At 48.4% G+C, this 22,894-nt stretch overlaps 2 protein-coding genes across 2 annotated transcripts; both read left to right on the forward strand.

Annotated features, from left to right (window-relative positions):
- Positions 1-9,915: 9,915 nt before the first annotated feature.
- Positions 9,916-11,756, forward strand: LOC306815288 (olfactory receptor 14J1-like; the record flags this gene model as incomplete). The annotated part of the gene is made up of 2 exons (XM_079331877.1): positions 9,916-10,020; positions 10,801-11,756. The coding sequence occupies exon 2, from the start codon at positions 10,824-10,826 to the stop codon at positions 11,754-11,756; it is 933 nt and encodes a 310-aa protein (XP_079188003.1). The 5' UTR covers positions 9,916-10,020; positions 10,801-10,823.
- A 9,978-nt stretch (positions 11,757-21,734) lies between these two features.
- LOC306815289 (olfactory receptor 14A16-like) lies at positions 21,735-22,704 on the forward strand (the record flags this gene model as incomplete). Its single annotated transcript, XM_079331878.1, has 1 exon — positions 21,735-22,704. The coding sequence occupies exon 1, from the start codon at positions 21,772-21,774 to the stop codon at positions 22,702-22,704; it is 933 nt and encodes a 310-aa protein (XP_079188004.1). The 5' UTR covers positions 21,735-21,771.
- Between the last annotated feature and the right edge of the window lie 190 nt (positions 22,705-22,894).

The following is a 22,894-nucleotide window of genomic DNA, read 5'->3' on the forward strand; positions in this document are numbered from 1 at the left end:
ACCACAACAGCCCTGTGATGTCACACAGCTCTGTGATGTCACACAGCACCCTATGATGTCACACAGCACCCTATGATGTCACACAGCCCCTGTGATGTCACACAGGACCCTATGATGTCACACAGCACACTATGATGTCACACAGCCCCTATGATGTCACACAGCACCCTATGATGTCACACAGACCCTGTGATGTCACACAGTCCTGTGATGTCACACAACCCATGTGATGTCACTCAGCCCCTGTGATGTCACACAGCACCCTATGATGTCACACAGTCCTGTGATGTCACACAACCCATGTGATGTCACACAGCCCCCAGTGATGTCACACAGCCACATGTGCTGTCACACAGCTCCTGTGATATCATACTATCCCTGTGATGTCATACAGCCCCCTGTGATGTCACACTGCCCTGTGATGTCATATAACCCTTGTGATGTCACACAGCCCCTGTGATCTGTGAAGTCACAGTCATTGCTGTGATGTCACACAATCTGCCCTGGGATGTCACACAGCCATTCTGTGATGTCACAGCCTGCTCCAGGATGTCACAGCCCCTCTCTGATGTCACATAGCCACCCCGTGATGGCAGAACACACTCTCTGATGCCACAGCCTTCTCTGGGACATCACACAGCTGCTCTGTAATGTCACAGCCTGCTGTCTGATATCACAGAGCCACCCTCTATGATGGCACAGTCTCCTCTGTGACCTCACTGCCCTCTCTATGGTGTCACACAACCATCCAGTGCTGTCACAGCCCACTCAGCAATATCACAGCCTGTTCCGTGATGTCCTTTTTGCTTTGCAACAATTATTTTCTATTGATATGAAAACATAATTTTGCTAATATAGTTACAATTTAGTTAGCATGAATCACATTTATCACCGTGCCTTAATAGAGAGATAGCCTTCCCTGCCGTGATTTTGGCTTTGGGATTCAGGTTGTTTGGGGGGAATGCCTGCTTGTGGGGGATGGTATTCCCTGTAATTCTTGGTGTTCAGTCCCCTGCCACTGCTGGTCATTGTGTATTTTAGGGTAATGCTGCCATCTTGTGACAAAAGTTATCATTGCAGCAAACTGGTAATCTTGTTCTGTATTGTTACTCTGACTGTGTTGTTGGCTGCTTTGTTTTAGTTTGCTCAGAAGTGGTAGTTAAGATTGACCCCAGGCTGAAAGAGCCCAGCTGTGTAGGCAGGCTCTTTCCATGTGGCTTCAGCGTGAACCAGGAAAGTTTTGAATACGGAGGGGAACCGGACCACTGTAGGGTGAAAGAACAATGTGAGCTTGGCAAGAGAAATTAAAGCAACTTCCTACCTGCAGTGCTGTGCCTTTGACCCTTGGGAATTTAAGATACAAGGGGCTCATATTTGTGGACTGTCAGAGTTACAGTGTGGTGGTTTGAGCATATTTTGAATTGGTGAATAGAAAGGATCCCCCTCCCTCAGTGGTTTGGGCAGGATCCTTGGGAATTTCTGAATCCAGTGAACTATGTATAGAAAGAGGAAATGCTCAATTTTATCTGGAAGGTATATATAGAACTTCAACAGGGAGGTTGGTAGCTTTGTATTGGGAACAGGCTACATAAGAGGATCTGGACATTCAAGAGAGAAGTGGAATAGCTTGGTTTTGCAGGTGTTATGGGGCATTTGGTTGGCACCCCGTGTGGTTACTGTTACAGCAAAGGAATTGTGAAAAACGTTGGTATTGCTTCTCTGAGAGATGACAAGCTCTATTCCCTCAGTGTAAATGGAGGCATCCTAACCAAGCTGATTTTGAACCTGAGATCCTAAAGTTTGTGGCAAATCACATTCAATCCCTGCAACCTGGGCGTGTGTGTGGGAGGAAGATTGGGAAAGAACTGTGAGAGATTGCAAAGAGAGATTTGGGTGGAAATGGGACAGGACAAGAAGGAGGAGGTAATGGGAACTGAACAAAGTAGGGGATCCCTAAAGGCAGTCCACTAGGCTGTATTATTGCACATTGGAAAGATGTTGCTGGGCAAGGGGATTCAGAAAACAGAGAGACCTTATTAGATTTTTCAAGGACTCATGCCCCTTTATATAAATTGGAGAATTGAGCAAAGTGGACACCTAGTGGAACTTTGGATTGTAACACACTATTACAGCTCATGCTACTTCTTAGGAGAGAAGTGGGAGAGGTATCATATGCCGATACACTTTTCTCCATTTGAGATGACCCTGAATGGCAGAGGGACTGTGGGATCAAGGCTCCAACTGACCCTCTGGTACTGGCCCTAGGAGAAGGAGAATAAGAGAGGAAAGCTTAAGTGGTGTTGTTCAGTGTGCAGTATAGGGCAGAGATGTACAAAATCAGATAAGGTTTACCAGATTGTGACTCAGGAGCAAGATCTGGAGGACAATTTTCTCAAGTCTCCCCACATAAGACAGGAAAGGGATGAGGATGAGGATGCAGACTCAGGGGATGCAGACTCTCCTCTGACCACACACCCGACTTGACAACAAAGATATTTCAGGCACCTGTATGAAAGGCAGTGGGACCAGAGGGAGAAATGGTATTGGTTAAAATTCCTTTCTCCACAATCCATGTGGAGGCATGGGAAAAGGTTGCTAAAAATTATGCAGCGATCCAGTTAACACTGGTAAATATCTGTGATATATAACAAAACAACAAAATCCAGATTGGCACGATATGCAATTATTAGTGGATGCAGTGACCAAGACCAAAAAATAATTAATTATAAAAACAGCAGTGTATCTGGCAGAAGATAATTACAAAACCCGGCAATTGGATGTGAAAGATTATTTCCCATTCCAAAATCCACGGTGGGACCCAAACAGATCAGCTGAATTGAGAGAGTTGGAAAGCTATCAGGAGTGATTTGCAAAGGGGATGGAAAGGGCCATTCCCAAAACTATTAATTGGTCAGCTTTATATTGAATCAAGCTGGGGCTCTCTGAGTCACATCCAAATTCCTCGATGAATTAAGGGATGCAATGGGCTGCCACACATCACTGGATACTGGGTTTGATGTAGGGATACAGCAGCTTGTCAATTTATTCCTGGGTCAATCTATGGATGACATAAGACATAAACTTCAAAAGCTTCAGGGGAAGGATGGGACGAACTTAGAGAGACATGAACAAGGTGTCTTTAGTAACTGGGAAGAAGGATATAAACAAGGAATGAGGAAGTTCATATTATCATAAGTGAGAGGGAGAGAGGAAGATGCAGACAGGGATCACCTAGACAAGGTCTGTCCCACTTGGGCAGAGACCAGCGTGTGATCTGTAAGAAATATGGTCACTGGAAAAATTAATGTCCAGAATGAAGACAGAGTGACCCTCAGGAAAAGGGAGACCAGGAAAAGGGAAAAGTGATTGCACATGTGCAAGAAGTCTGAGGAGGAGCAGGAGATCTCACTGAAGGAGATCCACTGGTTGTAAGTTAAAGCTGGGGAGAAAGGAAAAAAAAGTGGAATTTCTAGTTGACATGGGGGCAACATATTCAGTTCTGAATTAAGCTATGGCACCTGTGGAGAAGGATTATATTACAGTAATAGGAGGGACTGGCCAACTTTTAAAAGCATATTTTTGCAAACCATTAAGGTATAGTCTTGGGAAGCAATAGGATATTCATAAATTTCTCTATCTGCCCAGTTTCCTGAGAGAACTTTTAGGGAGACACTTGTTAGAACAATTACAAGTAACCATTAAATTTTAAAATGTGGAGGTTATTCTGGAGGTAAATGATGAACAGTACATAGAGGCATCAATTTTAATGTTAACAGCTGCTCATATGGACGGAGAAATTAGTGAAGAAATAATAAATCAAGTGTTTCTGGGAGTGTGGACCTCCAATGTACCAGGGAGGGTGAGCAATGCACCTCCTATAGTAATTAAACTGAAGGAAAAAAAACCCAATCAGTTAGAATTAAACAGTACCCCTTGAAAAAGGAAGATAGGGAAGGAATTAATTAGTCCAATAGTTGAAAATTTCTTGCAATTCGGGTTGTTAAAAAAGTGCCCATCTGAGTTCAACACTTCCATTTTACCAGTCCAAAAACCAGATGAGTCATATGGGATAGTACAGAATTTAAGGGCTGTTAACAAAATAACTGAAGATCTCTATCCCATGGTAACAAACCCATACACTTTGCTAATGTGCCTAACACCAGAGCTTACTTGGGTTACCATTTTAGACTTGTAAAATACCTTATTTTGCCTCCATCTCCATGAAAACAGCCAGAAAAATTTTGCATTTGAATGGGAAAATTCTGAAGTAGGCACAGATCCCAGCTCACATGGATGGTGTTGCCTCTGGGATTTAGAAACTCTCCTACTCCGTTTGGGGAACAACTTGCCAAAGATCTGGAATCCTGGGAGGCTTCCCCAGAAGGAGGAGTGTTACTGAAGTAATGGATGATATCTTCATAGCCACCCAGATGAAAGAGGCATGGGTAGCCTGGACAGTAAGCCTCCTAAACTTTCTAGGACTTCAGGGATACAGGACATCAAAGAAAAAGACCCAGGTAGTGAACCAAAAGATAATTTATCTGGGTTATGAAATTAGTGTGGGACAATGGACTCTAGGTCAAGATCACAAGGAAGCGATATGTCAAACCCCAAAACCTCAGACAGCAAAGGAACTGTGGACATTCTTAGGAATGACAGGGTGGTGTAGGCTGCGGATACACAGCTATGGGTTGATTGTAAAACTCCTGTATGCGCTCATTGCAAATGGAAACAGAGGCCTCCAGTGGGAAAAAGAGGCCATGTGGGCCTTTCACCAGCTGAAGAATGCTGTAATGCCAGCTGCAGCTCTCAGACTCCCAGGCGTAAGCAAACCATTCTTTGTGGTTTACTGTGAAAAGCAGGGAATTGCCCTGGGGATACTGGCCCAGGACCTGAGTCCATACCAGAGAGCAGCTGCTTAATTATCCAAGCAACTGGACACAACAACCAAGGAGTGGCAGGGATGCCTCAGAGCCCTTGCAGCAGGGATGCTGAATATTCAAGATGCACACAAATCCACCTTGGGCCAGAAAATGACTGTACTGCTGTCTCACACAGTGTCTGCGGTCCTGGAGGTAAAGGGCAGGCACTGGCTCTCCCCACAAAGGTTCCTGAAATACCGAGCCATCATGGTGGAACAAGACAATGTAGAGGTAGTTGGAACTAACATTATCAACCCAGATTCTTTCCTTAGTGGAAATCAAGAGGAACCAGTACACCAAGGCTGCCTGGAGACTATTGAAGCCTCCTACTCCAGTCTCCCTGATCTGAAGGACACCCCTTTGGATGACACAGAATCTGGTTCACTGATGGAAGCAGCGATGTCGTCAGTGGAAAGTGACATGCTGGGTATGCAGTTAGCACCTGCAAAGAGGGAATAGAGTCTGCACCCTCGTCAATAGATACCTCTGAACAAAAAGCTGAGATAATCGCTTTAACCCACATCTAAGAAATCACAAAGGAAAGAAAATAAATATTTATATAGACTCAAGGTATGCATTTCATTTGTACATGCGTATGGAGCCATCTGGATAGAAAGCAGACTGTTAAACTCACAAGGGAAAAAAATCAAATGTGCAGGAAATATTGCAGCTACTGGAAGCAGTTCAGCTACCTGAGCAGGTACCAATTATACACATTAAGGCACATCAGAAGGTGAGCTCATAATTGCAGGAAGGAAATGAGTGGGCAGACAAAGAGGCAAAAGAAGCAGCAAAAGGTGTGATGATGATTGATGGAGTTTTAATTCCAGATGGACGGAAGGTAAGCCAGTATGTTTGTTATGCTTTAAAACAATGCAACTGATAATGGTCTCATTGCTTTAAAAGGCCTGGTTTTGCAATCAAGTATTCACCTTTGCACCTGCCTGAGGACTCTGCATCACTATGGACCCTCATCCACATCAACCCAAGGATCCACTTTGACCAAATAGGGCCTCATGGCACACAGGTGCCACTGGGACATTGCCAGGCCCAGTGGAAACAAGGCTCCATTATTACACAGCAAGGCCTCAAGGCACCCAGTACAGCACTGTGACACGAGGCAGTCTTGGAAACCAAACTACTGCTGGAAACACTGTGGGGCCTCATGGAAGCCAGGTGCCACTTGGATGTTGCCAGGGCACGTGGAACTCAGTATGCATTGTGACACAGCACAGCCTCATGGAACTCAGCAGACCATTGGGACAACCTGGAATCTCACAGATCCAAGGCTCTGCTTTGACCAAGTGGGGCCTCATGGGACACAGGTGCCACTGGGACATGGCCAGGTTTTGTGGAATCCAGTGTCCATTGTGACACAGCACAGCCTCATGGAAAAATGGGGACCATTGTGACACAATGGAATCTCATGGAAGCAAGTGTCAGTTGTAAACATGGTACGACCTCATGGAACCCAGGGACAAGTGGGACTGTGCCATGGCTTGTGGAAGCAAGGGGCCATTGAGGCACAGCTTGGAACCCAGGAGAACATTGTGGGGAAATGGATTCTCACAGAAGGAGGGCTCCATTGTGACAGTGTGGAATCACAATGATCTCCTGGGTTCCATGAGTCTCCGCTGTGTTTACAGCTGACTCTTGGTTCCCCAAGATCCCATGGAGTCACTGTGCTCTGCTGTGATTCATGAGGCTGTGCTGTGTCACACTGGACACTTGCTTCCTCCAAGGCTGGAGATGTCCCAGTGTTTCCATCAGGTCACAATTTCTCACAATGGGGATTCAGTTCCATGAGAATCCATTGTGTCACAATGTTCTCTTTAGTTTTATGAGAGCCTGATGTGTTGACATTTGACTCTTGATTCCTTGAGGTTTCATTGCATCACAATGGTCTCCTCGGTTGCATCAGACCCAGCTTTGTCACAATGCATTCCATGCATTTCTAGTGCATCACAATGGTCTCTTGGATTCCATGAGGACCTGCTGTAAAACAGTGGACACTTGGCTCCATGAGTTTCCATTTCATCAGGATGACCTCTTGCATTCCATGAGGCCCTGCAGTGTCACTATGGAGTTCCATGTGTTCCCATTGTGACACAATGGTCTCCATTGCTCTATGTCGTTGCACCATGGAACTGTGGACACTTGGTTCCATGAGATTCCATGTTGCCACTCTCAAGAAAATCCAGAAATGCCAGAAATTTATGTCCAAAAATGAGACAGAGGAGTCCTTCAACTTCTTTTGAATAAATGGAGAGAGTTCATTGGAGCACACGCTCTCGGGGTTTTTCTCTCTCGAGGTTTCAGGCGGTGCAGCCTCCTTTTATCCTAAACTCCCGGCTGCATGTTGCCCTCTTCCTTTCCCCATTGGCTGAGGTAATAGGAAGGTACAGCCTCCCCAGACCTGCTGTTCCATATCCCCCCTTGAACCTGTCATTTCCCTCCAAATTCAGAAGTTCAGCCTTGTGCAGACCCTTGTCTGTTTCAGGAGCCCATCTGTCTGAGCCCAGTAACAAACCTGCTGTCCAAAGTCAGTAGAAACCTTATGATCTATTTCAAAGACCTTAACACCCATCCCTTCACCCATCAAATGATTTGTAAAGACATTAGCACACATCTTTCCTCTCAGACTGAGTTTACCTGTGCTGCTGACAGTCTTTTAAACCCAGCCTTCAGCCTGACCTCTCTGCTTTTGTAGTTCCAAGGAAGGAGATTGTTGTCTCTTCCCCCCTCCACGGGCAGTCCAGTGTTCAGTCATCTCCAGGACAGCAGGGCCCCACCCCACAGCACTGTGCCCTGGGAAGATGAAAACTATCGCTCTAACTGTCCCCCTGCCTCCTCCTTTTTCCCAGGAACTTGGCCCTGGCTGTGGGGTTTACTGGTGGTTGTCACAGGAAAAAGGTGACACTGTGGAACCAAGGGTTCATTGTGACACAGCAGGGCCATGTGAAGCCAAGGAACCATTGTGACACTGCAGATTTAAGGAGAATATTGTGACACTAAAGAAACTCATGGAACCAAGGGTCCACTGAGACATTGTGGGGACTCATGAAACCTACGGGGCATTGTGACACTGCACAGACTTGTGGAACCAAGGAGACACTGTGGTGACACTGTGGGGCCATATGGAACCAAGGATTCCTTTTTGATACTGAGGAACCTCATGGAACCAAACATTGTGAGACTTTGAAACTACAGAGATCATTTTTAAAGTACTGAATGTCAAGGAACCAAAAGTCCACCTGACAGATTAAAGTGTCATGGAACCAAAAAGAGCATTGTGGCACTGTAAGGCCCCATGGAACCAAATATCCATTGCGAATGTATGGAACCTCATGGAACCAAGAGTCTGTGCTGACACAGCAATGCCTTGTGGAACCAAGGAGTGCAAAGGTCTCAAACATTCCTTGCAGGTTTCTGCCTTGGAGAAGGGGAACCTCCTTGGTGGCACCTTGGGCTTGGCACACACCTGAGGAGTGTGTCTCTTTTCGATGGGGAAACATAAAAGTTTTGGATTACTTAAAAAAACCAAGAAAACATCTTTTGGCCCGACTGCAGTCAGTTATCCAGCAAAGCAGGTCCCAGGTGAATGAAGACAGACAACATGGGGTTGGGGAATGTGGAGCAAGGTTGTCCAGAGTGGGTCAGACCTCAAGACACAGCTTCTCTGAGCAGGACAGACCTCCCGAGGAGAAAACATGGACTCAATACCAATCACAGAATGCTGCATCACCTCTGCTCTAAAGAGAACAGTAAAAAACAGGAATGTGAATTTCTTAGACACTCTTTGAAATATTTCTTCATAACAGTATCGGGGAATCTCCCTAATGATGTGCACCAGACCAGAGGGAAATCAAGGCAGGACTTGCTTTGTCAGGACTTGCTTGATCCCAGTGTTCCTCATGGTGCCTTTGGTGCTGAGACGTTGAACCTCACACCTGAGAGGAGATTGCACAAACCTTTCCAGGAATCAAAGTCAGAAGAAAAACCCAAAGCATTTCAGAGCATTAATGGGTCCCTCTGAGGTCCATCCCCACCACAGGTTCCTCATGGACTTCTTGAAGGAGAGAACTGGAGGCCATGATTGCACAAATTTTTTTCAGAGACTCAAAGGAAGGAAAAAGGAAAGTACCCTAAAAAACTAAAGTACCTTGAAGCATTAATGAGCCCCACTGAGTGTTGTTACTGACAAAGGATCTCAAGAGACTAATTAAAGCAGATAATTGGAGGCCATGATTGCACAAAGCTCTCAGAAACTCCAAGGCAAAAGCAAAACCCAAAGTCCTTGGAAAAATCTGCAGTCCCTGGGAGCATGAAGGAGCCCCCAGGGACATTCCTGACCAAGGCTCTCCAGGGACTGGTCCCAGCAGATCCCTGAGGCCACTGGGATGTGGGGGGGATGCTGAGGGCAGCACAAGGGGTGACAGTGCCCAGCCTTGCTGGGGCTGTGCCAGGAGGCCCCAGTGCCTCAGGACAAGGTGTCTCCTCCCAGTCCTTGGTGGCACAGACCCTGCTGTGCCCCAGGGCACCAAGACTTGGCTTCTCTTTGTGCCCACCTGTAATCTCTGCCTACAATTTCCTCCTCTGACTGGAACATGGTGACACTTTCGCACTTCTTTTCCTCAGTGGGACCATTAAAACTTCAAGCAACTTTGGAGATTTAATCTGACTTGGAATTCTTGAGAGTTTTCTATACCTCCCTCTCAGCGACTGATGTTCAGGGCCTCAGCAGAACCCCCCAAGAGGATCATTAAAATCCTTGTGCTGTGTTTGTGCTGCTGAGCTGGGCTGGGCTCCTGGTGCAGAGGGTCACCTGAGCAAACAAGAAGAGCTTCAAAAAGACATTTCTCTGTTTGAGCAGCTCTTCTCAGAGCCCAGCAGGGCTGAGGGCTCTGCCTGCAGCATCCAGGAACAGCACAGAGGCACAGAGATCTTCAATCAGCCGTTTTTGGGAAGATGCTCAGACATGACTTGGGCAGAATCACTACCAGTCCTTGACACAGGAAGCCTCTGGCTGCAGGACAAGGCAGCTGCAGCTCCTGGAGTGATCTCCTAAAGCTGGAACATCCCAATGCCTGCAGACTCTGTGAGTACATTCTCTGATTCTATCTTGTGTAGAGCAGCCAGGGCTGCCCAGGGCTGTGCTGCAGAGCAGGGTCCTACAGCCCAGGGAGCTGTGATGGGACAGGGACACTGTTGCCAGTCAGGAACAGCTCTCAGCCAGCCCTGGGAGCTGCTCACAGCACTGGGGGACAGGGTCTGGGTGGAAAGAGATTGCTGGTAAGGCTTGGAAATGTTCTCCTTGTGTGGTGAGGATGCTGCTTTGTTCAGGACTCATGTGTCATGACTCTAGCATGACATTTCACTCTAGAATATTTTGAATTAGATTATACAGAGAGCATAGCAAGGCAGGAGCTGTTGTTAAATATACTGCTCTGGGTTGCCTGGATGGGAAATAGCACACTGATATTCATCACTTAGTTCAGGTTGAGAAAAAAAATTAAAAAAAAATAAAAATCTCTACATCGTAATAAACAAGGTGAAGGGAGAAATCAGCACAAGGTCCCTTACAGACAGCATCACTGTCGCTTTTCCAGCCTCCTCAGGGATGCTCTGATTCTGCCATCAAAGGCTGCAGAGGCAGAGCTGGCCCTGGGAAGTGCCCTGTGCTGGGAGGGGTCTGCAGAGACTGGGCTCAGGCAGCAATTGCAGGGCCCAGCCCTGGCACAGGGATGCAGCTGCTGGCAGGGACAGCTCCAGGCAGCAGAGCCCTGGGCAGGCAGTGGGGGGAAAGTCCCACCAAAGCTGGGCTGGCATACTTAAATTCTCTCCAAACCAAATTATTCCATGATTAACTTTTTTACAGGTCCCCGTGCCAAGACACAGCAAATGTCCAACCGCAGCTCCATCAGCCACTTCCTCCTGCTGGCACTGGCAGACACACGGCAGCTGCAGCTCCTGCACTTCTGCCTCTTCCTCGGCATCTCCCTAGCTGCCCTCCTGGCCAACGGCCTCATCATCAGCGCTGTAGCCTGCGGCCACCACCTGCACACCCCCATGTTCTTCTTCCTGCTCAACCTGGCCCTCACTGACCTGGGCTGCATCTGCACCACTGTCCCCAAAGCCATGCACAATTCCCTCTGGGACACCAGGAACATCTCCTACTCAGGATGTGCTGCTCAGGTGTTTCTGTTTATATTCTTCATTTCAACAGAGTATTCCCTCCTGACCGTCATGTGCTACGACCGCTATGTGTCCATCTGCAAACCCCTGCACTACGGGACCCTCCTGGGCAGCAGAGCTTGTGTCCACATGGCAGCAGCTGCCTGGGCCAGTGGCTTTCTCAATGCTCTGCTGCACACAGCCAATACATTTTCCCTGCCCCTGTGCCATGGCAATGCCCTGGGCCAGTTCTTTTGTGAGGTCCCACACATCCTCAAGCTCTCCTGCTCCAAATCCTATCTCAGGGAATTTGGGCTCCTTGCAGTTAGTGCTTGTTTAGGATTTGGCTGTTTTTTGTTCATTGTTTTCAGTTATGTTCAGATCCTCAGGGCTGTGCTGAGGATCCCCTCTGAGCAGAGACAGCACAAAGCCTTTTCCACCTGCCTCCCTCACATGGCAGTGGTCTTTTTGTTCCTCATCACTGCAATATTTGCTCACCTAAAGAGTCCCTCCATCTCCTCCCGATCCCTGGATCTGACCCTGTCAGTTCTGTACTCAGTGGTTACTCCAGCCCTGAACCCCCTCATCTACAGCCTGAGGAACCAGGATCTCAAGGATGCAGTGCGGACCCTTATGACTGGAGGAGTTCAGAAACATTAAATTGCTTGCCAATTTCTGCAAATCATTTGCAGTAAGAGTCATCTTTGATATTTCTTGTTGATTTTGTTGTGGTTTTTTTCTCTCCTTTGTTTTCGTTTTAAATATTTTCCACATATAAACATCATTATTTCTACCCTTTCTCATTTGTTTTCTCTCCAGCTTTGCTGTAGCCACAAACTGTGGCCAGAGACCTTTCCAGCCCCCTCCCTCACGTGTTCGTGGGGAATCTTTTCACAAGCACTGTCTGAAGCCCCCCTCCATCACCTCCCCACCCCTGGATGTGGCCCTGTCAGTTCTGTACTTGGTGGTGTATCCAGCCCCAATACAGCCTGAGGAACTAGGAGTTCAAGGATGCCCTAGGAAAGCTAGGCCTGGATACATTTCTGAAGGTAATATCTTCCTATTTTCTTCTGCAGTGCATTCAGTGAAACACATTACATTCCAAGCCTGTCTTCCAAAGCTTTTAATAGTGCTACAAGTAGGAGGACAGGCTTTCCTACTTTTTTCTTGTGATTATTTTCACCCTAAATATTTTGTCGTCTTCCCTTATTGAGTTCACTCTCTAACTTGATTCAAAAACTATGTAAATTTGGAATCATGGTCTGTGTGTGTTTAAATAAATTAAATGTTCTTGCAGAGATTCATTTATCAAATATCCTCACTCTCTTATCTCTCATTCTACTTGTCCAGCTTCTCAATATTTTCTTTCAACACTGAAAAACAATGAACCCAAATTGCTCAGAGTGAAGCAATGTCCAAAAGCAGCTCCATCAGCCACTTCCACCTGCTGCCATTGGCAGACATGCAGCAGCTGCAGTTCCTGCACTTCTGCCTCTTCCTGGGCATCTCCCTGGCTGCCCTCCTGGCCAACGGCCTCATCATCAGCACCATAGCCTGCGGCCACCACCTGCACACCCCCATGTTCTTCTTCCTGCTCAACCTGGCCTTCACTGACCTGGGCTGCATCTGCACCACTGTGCCCAAAGCCATGCACAATTCCCTCTGGGACACCAGGAACATCTCCTATGAAGGGTGTGTCACCCAGCTTTTTTTATTTCTGTTTTTCATTTCAACAGAGCTTTCCTTCCTGACCATCATGTGCTACGACCGCTACGTGTCCATCTGCAAACCCCTGCACTACGGGACCCTCCTGGGCAGCAGAGCTTGTGCCCACATGGCAACAGCTGCCTGGGCTAGTGCCTTTCTCAATGCTCTGCTGCATACGGTCAATACATTTTCCCTGCCCCTGTGCCAGGGCAATGCCCTGGGCCAGGTCTTTTGTGAGGTCCCACACATCCTCAAGCTTACCTGCTCAAATTCCTACCTCAGGGTACTTGGGCTCATTGCTCTTAGTGCCTGTTTATCATTTGGTTGTTTTTTGTTCATTGTTTTCTCCTATGTGCAGATCTTCAGAGCTGTGCTGAGGATCCCCTCTCGCAGGGACGGCACAAAACATTTTCCACCTGCTTCCCTCACCTAGTTGGGGTCTCCCTGTTCTTCAGCACTGGCACATTTTCCTATCTGTAGCCCCCCTCAGTCTCCTTTCCATCCCTGGTTCTGTCCCTGTCAGTTCTGTACTCGGTGGTGCCTCCAGCCTTGAAACCCCTCATCTACAGCCTGAGGAACCAGGAGCTCAAGGCTTCAGTGTGGACACTGATGACTGGCTGCTTTCAGGAACATTAAACTACAGGCCAATTTCTGAAAATCACTTGTAATAAAAGTCATCTTTGACACTTCCTGCTGGTTTTGTTTTGAAGATTCTTTTACATTGTTTTACCTTTTTTTTTTTTTTTAATATTGTCAACAAAGAAATTTCATTGGTTGTGCCATTTCTAATTTGGGTTCTCTTCTCCTTCCCTGTGGCCACAAAATGTGACAATGCGGGTCTGCACTCTCAGAGGCCTTAAATGAACTAAAGGATATCCCAGCAAAGTTTTCACTGGAGATCCCCATTTTGTTTCCTCCTCTGGAGCTGCAGCAGCAATATCTGTATGCAGAGCTGAGGGCAGGTCAGTGCTGACACAGCATCTGTGCCCAGCAGCAGCACTTGGTGGTGCCAGTGCTGCTTCCATGCCACTGCCCTGCTGCCTTCTTGCTCCTTTTGTTGCTGCAGGGCCTGAGTGCTCTCAGGGCCAAGCACAGCCCTGGGGGTGGCAGTGCCGGGGCTGCAGCAGGGACAGGCCATGGGCACTGCTGGGACAGCTCTGATGCCTCAGGGCACAGCCTGGGGGCTCCAGGCTCCTTGATCAGGCTCTCTCCAGAACACTTGGCCAGGCCAATGCTGAGCAGAGAAAACCCCTGTGAGCAGCCCCAGGCTGGCCGTGGGCAGGCTGGGGGCAAAGAGCATGGCTGGTGCTCTGCAAGGTCCCTGCAAAGGGGAGACGCTGGCAAGGAGCAGCAGAGCAGGGGCTGATCCATCCCCACTGTGCTGGACAGCCCAGGGCAGCGTCCCAGAGCGTCCTTATGCACCTGCCAACAACATCCCCCCTCTGCAGCCCTGGCCTCTCCCCCAGCTCACACATCCTGCCTGGCATAGACATGGCAGCACGGGCTGAGGAGCCCCTGTTTGCACTGCACAGAGCAGGTGTCAGCACCCCCATGGTGCTGCTGTGAGGAGATGGAGCTGAGTGAGCACAAATGCCATCAGCCCCTGGGGCCAGCAAGGGCTGGGGGCTGGGAGGGAAACTACTCAGGTTTGTCGTGGCCTCTGAAGTCAGACAGAAAGTTTTTTCCCATGAGCTGTGTGTTTCCTGTTCCACTGCAGATGTTGTTATTCAGAGCCAAGGCTGCCTGACCATTACTCCTAAACTGCCCTGAGCATTTCATTGGCCTCACCTTGGCTTTCTTTTCTCTTTCCTACTCCACAGTTCTTCCTCTTGCCCATTACTCTTCCCTCCCCTGGTGCATTCATCTGGCCATAATTGCTTGCATTTTAGTTATAAAATTATATTCAGTATTAATTATAACTGTAAGGTCTCAAGGCAGTTGCTGGACACTATGCACACCCACTGAGCAAAGCCACTGACCACTCCCAATGACTGCTTATCACTGCCCAGAGCCCACACACTACCTCCACTGACCATTTCCTCACTAACCACCCCATTTACCACACCCACCTACTACCCCCTACTTACCTCACCTACTTACCACCCCCCCACTGACCAACTGACCACATGGTACTGACCACCCCCAGTGCCCACACCAACTGGCTACTCCACTGACCACACCCACTGACCATAACATCTGACTGCATTCCTACTGTCCACACACACTGCCCACACCCCTGACTACTCCCACTGGCCACACCCACTGGCCACATACTTGACCACACAGTAATGACTACCCAACTGACCACACCCCAGTGACGACCCCACTGACCACCCCCACTGACCCCACTCCACTGACCACTCCAACTCACTACTCCTTCCCTGACCACACCCACTCACAACATCCACTGACCACAACCATTAACCACACTCCAATGACAATCCAACTGAGCACACCCACTGACCATTTCCCACTTATAACTTTCCACTGCCCACCCCCACTCACCACATACACTGGCCACAACCACTGACCACACTCACTGAACACAGTCATTGTCAAGACACCAATGCCCATACCCCACTGACCACACCCACTGAACACCTCCACTTACCATATCTCCACTCACCACACCCACTGCTGCCACCCACTCACCACAATCCACTGACCACTCAACTGAACAAACTGGTGACTCAACTGACCTACCCCAACTGATCACACACCATTGACCACATCCACTGACCACCCCAATGACCATACCCACCGGCTGCACTCACTCACCACAATGACTGAGCACATGCCACTGACCACCCCCCGTAACTGCATAAACTGGCCATACCCCCATTGATGACACCCAATCACCACAACTGACCACACCCCAATGACCTCTGAACTGACCATACCCCAACTGACCACACCCACTGACCATCCCCACTCACCATGTACACTGACCACAGTCTACTGACCACCCAGTCTACTGTATGCCAATTCACCACATACCACTGACCACACCAATTGACTGCACCCACTGACCACACCCCAGAAACTTCCTGACTGACCATACCCCCACTGATGACCCCCACTGATGACCCCCACTGACTACATCCACTGACTACACCTTCACTGACCACTTGCACTGATCGCTCCCCACTGCCCAAAATCCAAAAACAACCCAACAGACCACACCCAATAACCACACCCACTGACCACTTAACTGACCACATCACCACTGACCACAACTACTGACCACACCCCACTTCCCACACTGCAATTACTACCCAAGTGACCACACCACCATTGACCACACCCACCAACCATAACCCATTGATGACCCATTAACCCCACCCACTTACCACACCCTAGTCACCACCCAGCTGACCACATCAACACTGACAACACCCCCATGTATCACCCCACTGACCACCCCAATGACAACACACACTGATCACACCTCAGTCACCACCCTGCCTCTGAGCACATCTACCAACCACACCCACAGCCCATACCACTGACTACACCCATTGGCCACCCTGCACCTCTCACATCCAGTGACCACTGCCACTGACCACACCAACTGACCACCCCGAATGCAACTTTCCAACTGACCACAGCACTGACCACACACACTGACCACAGCCACTGTCTGAGACAGAGAAATTAAGAATTAAGAATCAAGCATCAAGAAATGCTTTGACTAAAAGGGAGCTAACAAAACTATATGGAATGCTTAAACATTTACTGACCTTACAAAAATAGGAGGAGAGCAACGTTACAAGATGTGATAAAGAGCTAGAATGTGCAAACAGGATGCAAGGACAAAGGCACCACACAATAAGGGAGTTTTTCAGACTCCTAAGCCAGGAAAAGTGGTATCAAAGTCCAGAAGATGACCAAAGGACTAAAAAGAGAGCATGCACAAGGAGACAAGCTGAAAAGTTCAGCTGAGAAGAATACTATTTACCTCAGCCTAAGGACCTCCAGACAACCACCAGAGCAACCAACAAGGAGAAGTGATCAGTTGTGAAGAGACATGGAGCTAATTTAATAGAAAATGGGGACAGGCAGGATTAGTAAACGAATATGTATTAGGTGCATTGTGCAATCCTAGTTGGTAGAGAATAAAAAGAGAGGCACAGGTCGCCAAATGTATGCATGTTTTTGAAGGAGCTATCCTGCATGCACCTCAACACTGAATAAATACATTCATACCCTTATAACTTTTTTGTGGATTTTAGAGGGTTTTCCCACATTTCATATTAGCAAGCCAGCCAGTAGGTCTCTGCCTGCTGTGGTAGCAGCCAAGGAGCAGATGCCCTGGGGCACCCCAGGACCTTCCCTGGAGGGATCTTGAACCTTGGCTCGCTCATCATGGGGACAAACAACCACCTGCTGGCATTGCAGATAAAATGGTATGTATTAAATATCAACAACAAGACTGCTAGTAAGTCGAAAAGAGAAGTCTGATGTACAGCACAGTCCTGGTGGGCTTGCAAGCAGCTGGGCAAGTGGAGGGTCAGAGACAAAGGGAGAGGGGTTGATCCCCAGCCAATAGCACGGCCAACGGAGGGGTCTCACTGAGCTAAGAGAGCAGCCTGCTGGGACCCTGGGGATGAGCCTAGTGAATCCTTGTTTTTGCTGCTATTTTGTGTGAGTGCTAAGTCCGGACATGTTGAATCATTGAGTGTGTCAGTGACTGAGTGAGTGGGTCAGCCACTGACAAGTCTGGTTGCTTTGGCTTCCTGAGGGCTGGCTCTCATATCCCTTTGAAACACTGGCACTCTGTGCTTTCCTAATTAAAAGAACTCTTCTTCCATTCCAGGCACCCACAACCAAAAATTGAGATTCCACCTCCAAAAATCCCTATATCTAAGAATAAAAGGCATCAAGAGAGACAGGTCTATCTGGCTTGGCCTAAGGGTGACCACCTCTCATCTTCTCCCACAACACTTAGACATCATGCTTTTCTTTCCTACAGGAAAAAACGGTGTCACTCCACCAGACCCCCATGGCCAAAACTGGGATTCCACCTCCAAAACTCTGTTCACCCAAGGATTGCTTCTACGTGCAAGCTGCTCAGACATTCAGGTCAGGCTACCCTTGACCACTTGGGAGCTGCCTCTCACTGCTTTTGAAACACTGGGGCTCAGTGCTTTCCTTCCTGTGGGAAAAAATCTTCTGTTTCATCAAGGTGTCCATGATCATAATTGATATTCAACCCCCCAAATTCTGTATATTCAAGGATTTCTCCATGACCAAAGCTACCAGGCCAAAAATGTCTGTCTGGCTTGGCCTCCCATGAACTACCAGTCTCGTCTTCTACCTTTCAAACACTTGGACTTTGTGCTTTCCTTCCTATGGAAAAAGAACCATCCTTCTCTACGCAGGAATGGCTGAATGTGGAATTCCACCTCCAAAATTCCTTATATCCAAAGGTTCCTTTCAGACAAAAGCTGCCAGGATAGAGAGGTCTGCCTCTCTTGCCTTGGTCTCTGATGGCCACTTTTCATCTGCCCCTGAAATACCCATGTTCCGTGCTTTCCTTCCTGTGGAAAAGAACAGTCATACTCCTTCAGACATCCATGTCAGAAATTGATATTCCACCTCTAAAATTCTGTGTATCCAAGGATAGCTCCCAGACAAATCTGTCACTACCAATCTGGGTTGCCTTGGCCTCCTCAGGGCTCTCTCATCTAGCACCAAACATTGGGGCTCAGTGCTTTCCTTCCAATGAAAAAGAACTGTTATTCTCACCAAGGTGTCAATGGCCAAAACTGGGATTCTACATCTAAAATTGCATCTATCCAAGGATTGCGCCCAGACAAAAGTATCCAGGACACAGAGGTCGTGCTGCCTTGTCCTCTGGTGATTTTCATAGACTATGAAAAGAATGTTTTCATTTGCCACCACACAGGAGAGAGCCAATAATCTCCCAAGGTGGGGTTCGGAGGCTGCAAGAACATGAACACTCTTTATGAATACTGGAGCTCAGTGTACTCAGTGGAGTGGAGACAGAGGACAGCAGAGGAGAGCCCTGGGAAGGATTGAAGGGTATTTTCAGGGATAGTGGATCCTTTTGACATAGTAGAGAACAGACAGAAAAAGAATAAATGCCAAGGGCACCTGCTGGACATAAAAAAAAAAAGGAATTTCTCTCCCAGAGCCAGGCTGTGGAGAAACACATCCCTCAGAAGGAGTCTGGAGCAGCCCAAGGCTTTGTGTGGCCAGGCAGAGACAGGCAGGAGGTAGAGCTGTCAGCAAAGGAAGGGTCAGCGAGGTGGGGCAGCCGGGGGTGACAAAAACTTGCAGGGATAGAGGGCAGGGCATGGACACCGTAGGACAGCCTGGGCTGCAGAGGGCACAGGGATGGGCAGCAGCTGAAAGGCCCTGCCAGAGCCAACTGCTGCAGCACTTGGGCCATGGCTGCTGGCCCTGGGCCTGAGGCCAGCAGGGAACAAGTGAGCCTTGCTGTGCTAGGGCCTCATTGCCTCCTTGTTCCTGCTCAGCAGCCTGGCAGGGACAAGGCCTGTTGGTGAAGAAATAACAAAGACTTATCAATGCCTAGCAAGTAGTTCTGAAACAACAGATGAAATAGAGATGTTAGCAGTATTTGACATAGATGCTGAAAATAGTTATGCTAAGGTTTGAGGCCTTTTCCTTTGTTTAGATAATATCAAATACCACACATACCAAAGTACCAACAGACATCCTCTTCCAAGCCTGGCAAGAAAGGTCTGAAGAAAAGGATTAAAGCAATAAAACATGGTAATTTAGTCGTTCCTATAGGTTGCATGCAAATACTAAGAAATTTGTGTATTGTATTAGATTGGTTTTTGGAATTTAGAATATTCATTATGGAAAAATACTTATTGTACTGCAAATGGAAAAACTCTCTCTTGCTTCTTAACTCTTGTCTCTTGCCTCTCTCTTCTTACCTCTGATCTCTAACCTCTCTCTAAACTCTCTCTCTTATACCCACACTTGTAATGAAATACAAACCTGAAGAACAGAAAATAATAAGCTCCTGAGTCTGTCCAGCGAACGTCCAGAAACCCACCTCCCACACCACCCATGGTCCTGCCCTTGGCATTGCACATCCCCAGACTCCAGTGCCCTGGGAAGAGCCTTGAGCAGTGAGTGAGGGACAGGATCTGCCTTGCCAGTGGCTGGGGCTCAACCCTTGGCCCTTTGCATTCCTGAAACACATCCAGATTTGCACAGCATCTAAAACACATTTCCTTAGCTTGTTCTCACCTCTAATCACTACTTTCAGTGTTAGGCTCTAACTGGAATCTGGGGACAGTTTCGCAGTCGTGTCCCACAGTGGGATCCATTAAAACTTCAAGAAACTTTGGATTTTACTATGAGTTCTTGAGAAGATTTTTGAACACTCTCTCAGAGACTGAGTTTGATGTAAACAACACCAAAGCCCTGAGGGGGTCATAAAACTCTTGGTGCTGTGTCTGTGCTGCTGAGCTGGGCTGGGCTTCTGGCACAGCGGGAGCTCCAGGCCACCAAGAAAAGCTTCAAAAAGTCAATTCTGCTAAGGAGCAGTTTCTCTCCCAGCCCAGCAGGGCTGAGGGCACTGCCTGCAGGCACTGAGGGGACAGGAACCAGGCACAGACAGGCTAAAGGCAATCAGGACTGGGAAGACATTGAGCTGAGAATTCACTTGGAGAAACATCTTCACAGCCCTCAACATGGTGAGTCTGTGGGTGCAAGGCAATGTCCCCTGTGCTCCTGGAGGGATCTCCTGGAGCCAGCACAGCCAACAGCCTGGGGGATGTATCAGGAGGACTCTCCCAGTTTGTCTGAGGCAAAAGACAAAGAGGAAGAGGATGTGCTGCAGAGCAGGGCTGCCCTGGGCACTGTCAGAGGGACAGGGCAGGATGGCTCCTGCTGCCAAGGATGGTTGCAAGGGCTGAAGCTGGGGCTGCAGTCAGCGCTGCCCAGGACTGTCCTGCAGAGCAGCTCCTGCAGCCCTCAGGGCTCTTGGCCAGCCCAGGGCATGTGCCACATGCCAGGGACTGCTCTCAGCCTGCCTGACAGCTCCCCATGGACTGTGGGGAGAAGACAGAGGTGGAGAAAGCCACCCCCATCAGGGCAGATTTCTCCTGTTGTGGAGATGGTGCTGCATGGCCAGGGCTGTTCTCAGCTCTCTTCTCAAGGCAAGGGAAAGGGGCTGTCAGGTGTGTCTGTGTCACTGAGACTCCTGCACTGTCCCACTGAGCATCAGCAGATCTGCCTCACATCTCCCTCACAAAGTGCCTCCTCACCCTCCTCTGCCTACAGACAGCAGCAGCAGCACCTTGGCTTGCAGCATCTCAGTTTGTCTGAGCTGCCCTTAAGGCCCTGCTGCCAGGGAGATGCCCCAGGGCAGTGCCCTGTGCTGGGCAGAACTGAGCCCCCAGGGCTGAGCTGGGCTCTGGCAGCACTAGTACGGACAAGCCTTGGACAGAGAAGAGAAGCTCCCATTAGGCACAACTCCATGCAGCAGACAGCCAGATCAAACCTGGATACCATCCATCTTCAGGTTCCTAGGGAAAGAGAGAAGGATTCAGAGAAATTGACTTTGAAACCGGACATTTCAAAGAGTCCTCTTTATTTTTGCAGAAAATTTTAAGTGCAGTCACCCTGGAATACAGAGAGGTGTAATCACCAAGTGCCAGCTGCGTGGGGCCTACAGGTGTGACTGCTCTGGGAGTGGGAGTCCTTTTTTCCCTCTGGGCCCCCCAATGTTCAGGCTGAGAGCAATGCTGAAAGAGGATTTCTGTCCCTTCAACCAAGGGGGCAATGCATTAACAGCAAAACCAACAGCTTAAAAATTTAAAAAATAGGAAGTGACATTTCTCCAAAGAAAGAAAAGAATTTTTGTGTAAATTACTGAGAACAAAAGCATAGGATTGACTCATGGAAATCTGTCTCAGCGTATCAATGTCTTCTTTCAACAGTCCACAATGGCCAGAGTGAAGAAATGTCCAACAGCAGCTCCATCAGCCACTTCCTCCTGCTGCCATTGGCAGACACGAGGCAGCTGCAGCTCCTGCACTTCTGCCTCTTCCTGGGCATCTCCCTGGTTGCCCTCCTGGCCAACGGCCTCATCATCAGCGCCGTAGCCTGCGGCCACCACCTGCACACCCCCATGTTCTTCTTCCTGCTCAACCTGGCCCTCACTGACCTGGGCTGCATCTGCACCATTGTCCCCAAAGCCATGCACAATTCCCTCTGGGACACCAGGAACATCTCCTATGCAGGATGTGCTACTCAGCTCTTTTTCTTTGTGTTTTTCATTTCAGCAGAGTATTTTCTCCTGACCGTCATGTGCTACGACCGCTATGTGTCCATCTGCAAACCCCTGCACTACGAGACCCTCCTGGGCAGCAGAACTTGTGCCCACATGGCAGCAGCTGCCTGGGCCAGTGCCTTTCTCAATGCTCTGCTGCACACAGCCAATACATTTTCCCTGCCCTTGTGCCATGGCAATGCTCTGGGCCAGTTCTTCTGTGAAGTCCCACAGATCCTCCAGCTCACCTGCTCAAATTCCTACCTCAGGAAACTTGGGCTCCTTGCTGTTAGTGCCTGTTTATTATTTATTTGTTTTGTGTTCATGCTTTTCTCCTATGTGCAGATCTTCAGGGCTGTGCTGAGGATCCCCTCTGAGCAGGGACGGCACAAAGCCTTTTTCACCTGTCTCCCTCACCTGGCCGTGCTTTCCCTGTTTGTCAGCACTGGTATATCTGCCAACCTGAAGCCCTTCTTCATCTCCTCCCCATCCCTGGATCTGTCACTCTCAGTTTTGTACTCAGTGGTGCCTCCAGCCCTGAACCCCCTCATCTACAGCCTGAGGAACCAGGAACTCAAGGCTGCATTGTGGACACTGATGACTGGCTGCTTTCAGGTACATTAAACTACAGGCCAGTTTCTGAAAATCATTTGTAATAAAAGTCATCTTTGACACTTCTTGCTGGTTTCATTTTGGAGGTTCTTTTACATTGTTTTACCTTTTTAAAAATACTGTCCATAAAGAAATGTCATTGGTTCTGCCATTTCTAATTTGGTTTCTCTTCTCCCTCCCTGTGGCCACAAAATGTGACAAT

The sequence above is a fragment of the Erithacus rubecula genome (genome assembly GCF_903797595.1).
Source record: "Erithacus rubecula genome assembly, contig: scaffold_113_arrow_ctg1, whole genome shotgun sequence".
NCBI classification, from domain to species: domain Eukaryota; kingdom Metazoa; phylum Chordata; class Aves; order Passeriformes; family Muscicapidae; genus Erithacus; species Erithacus rubecula.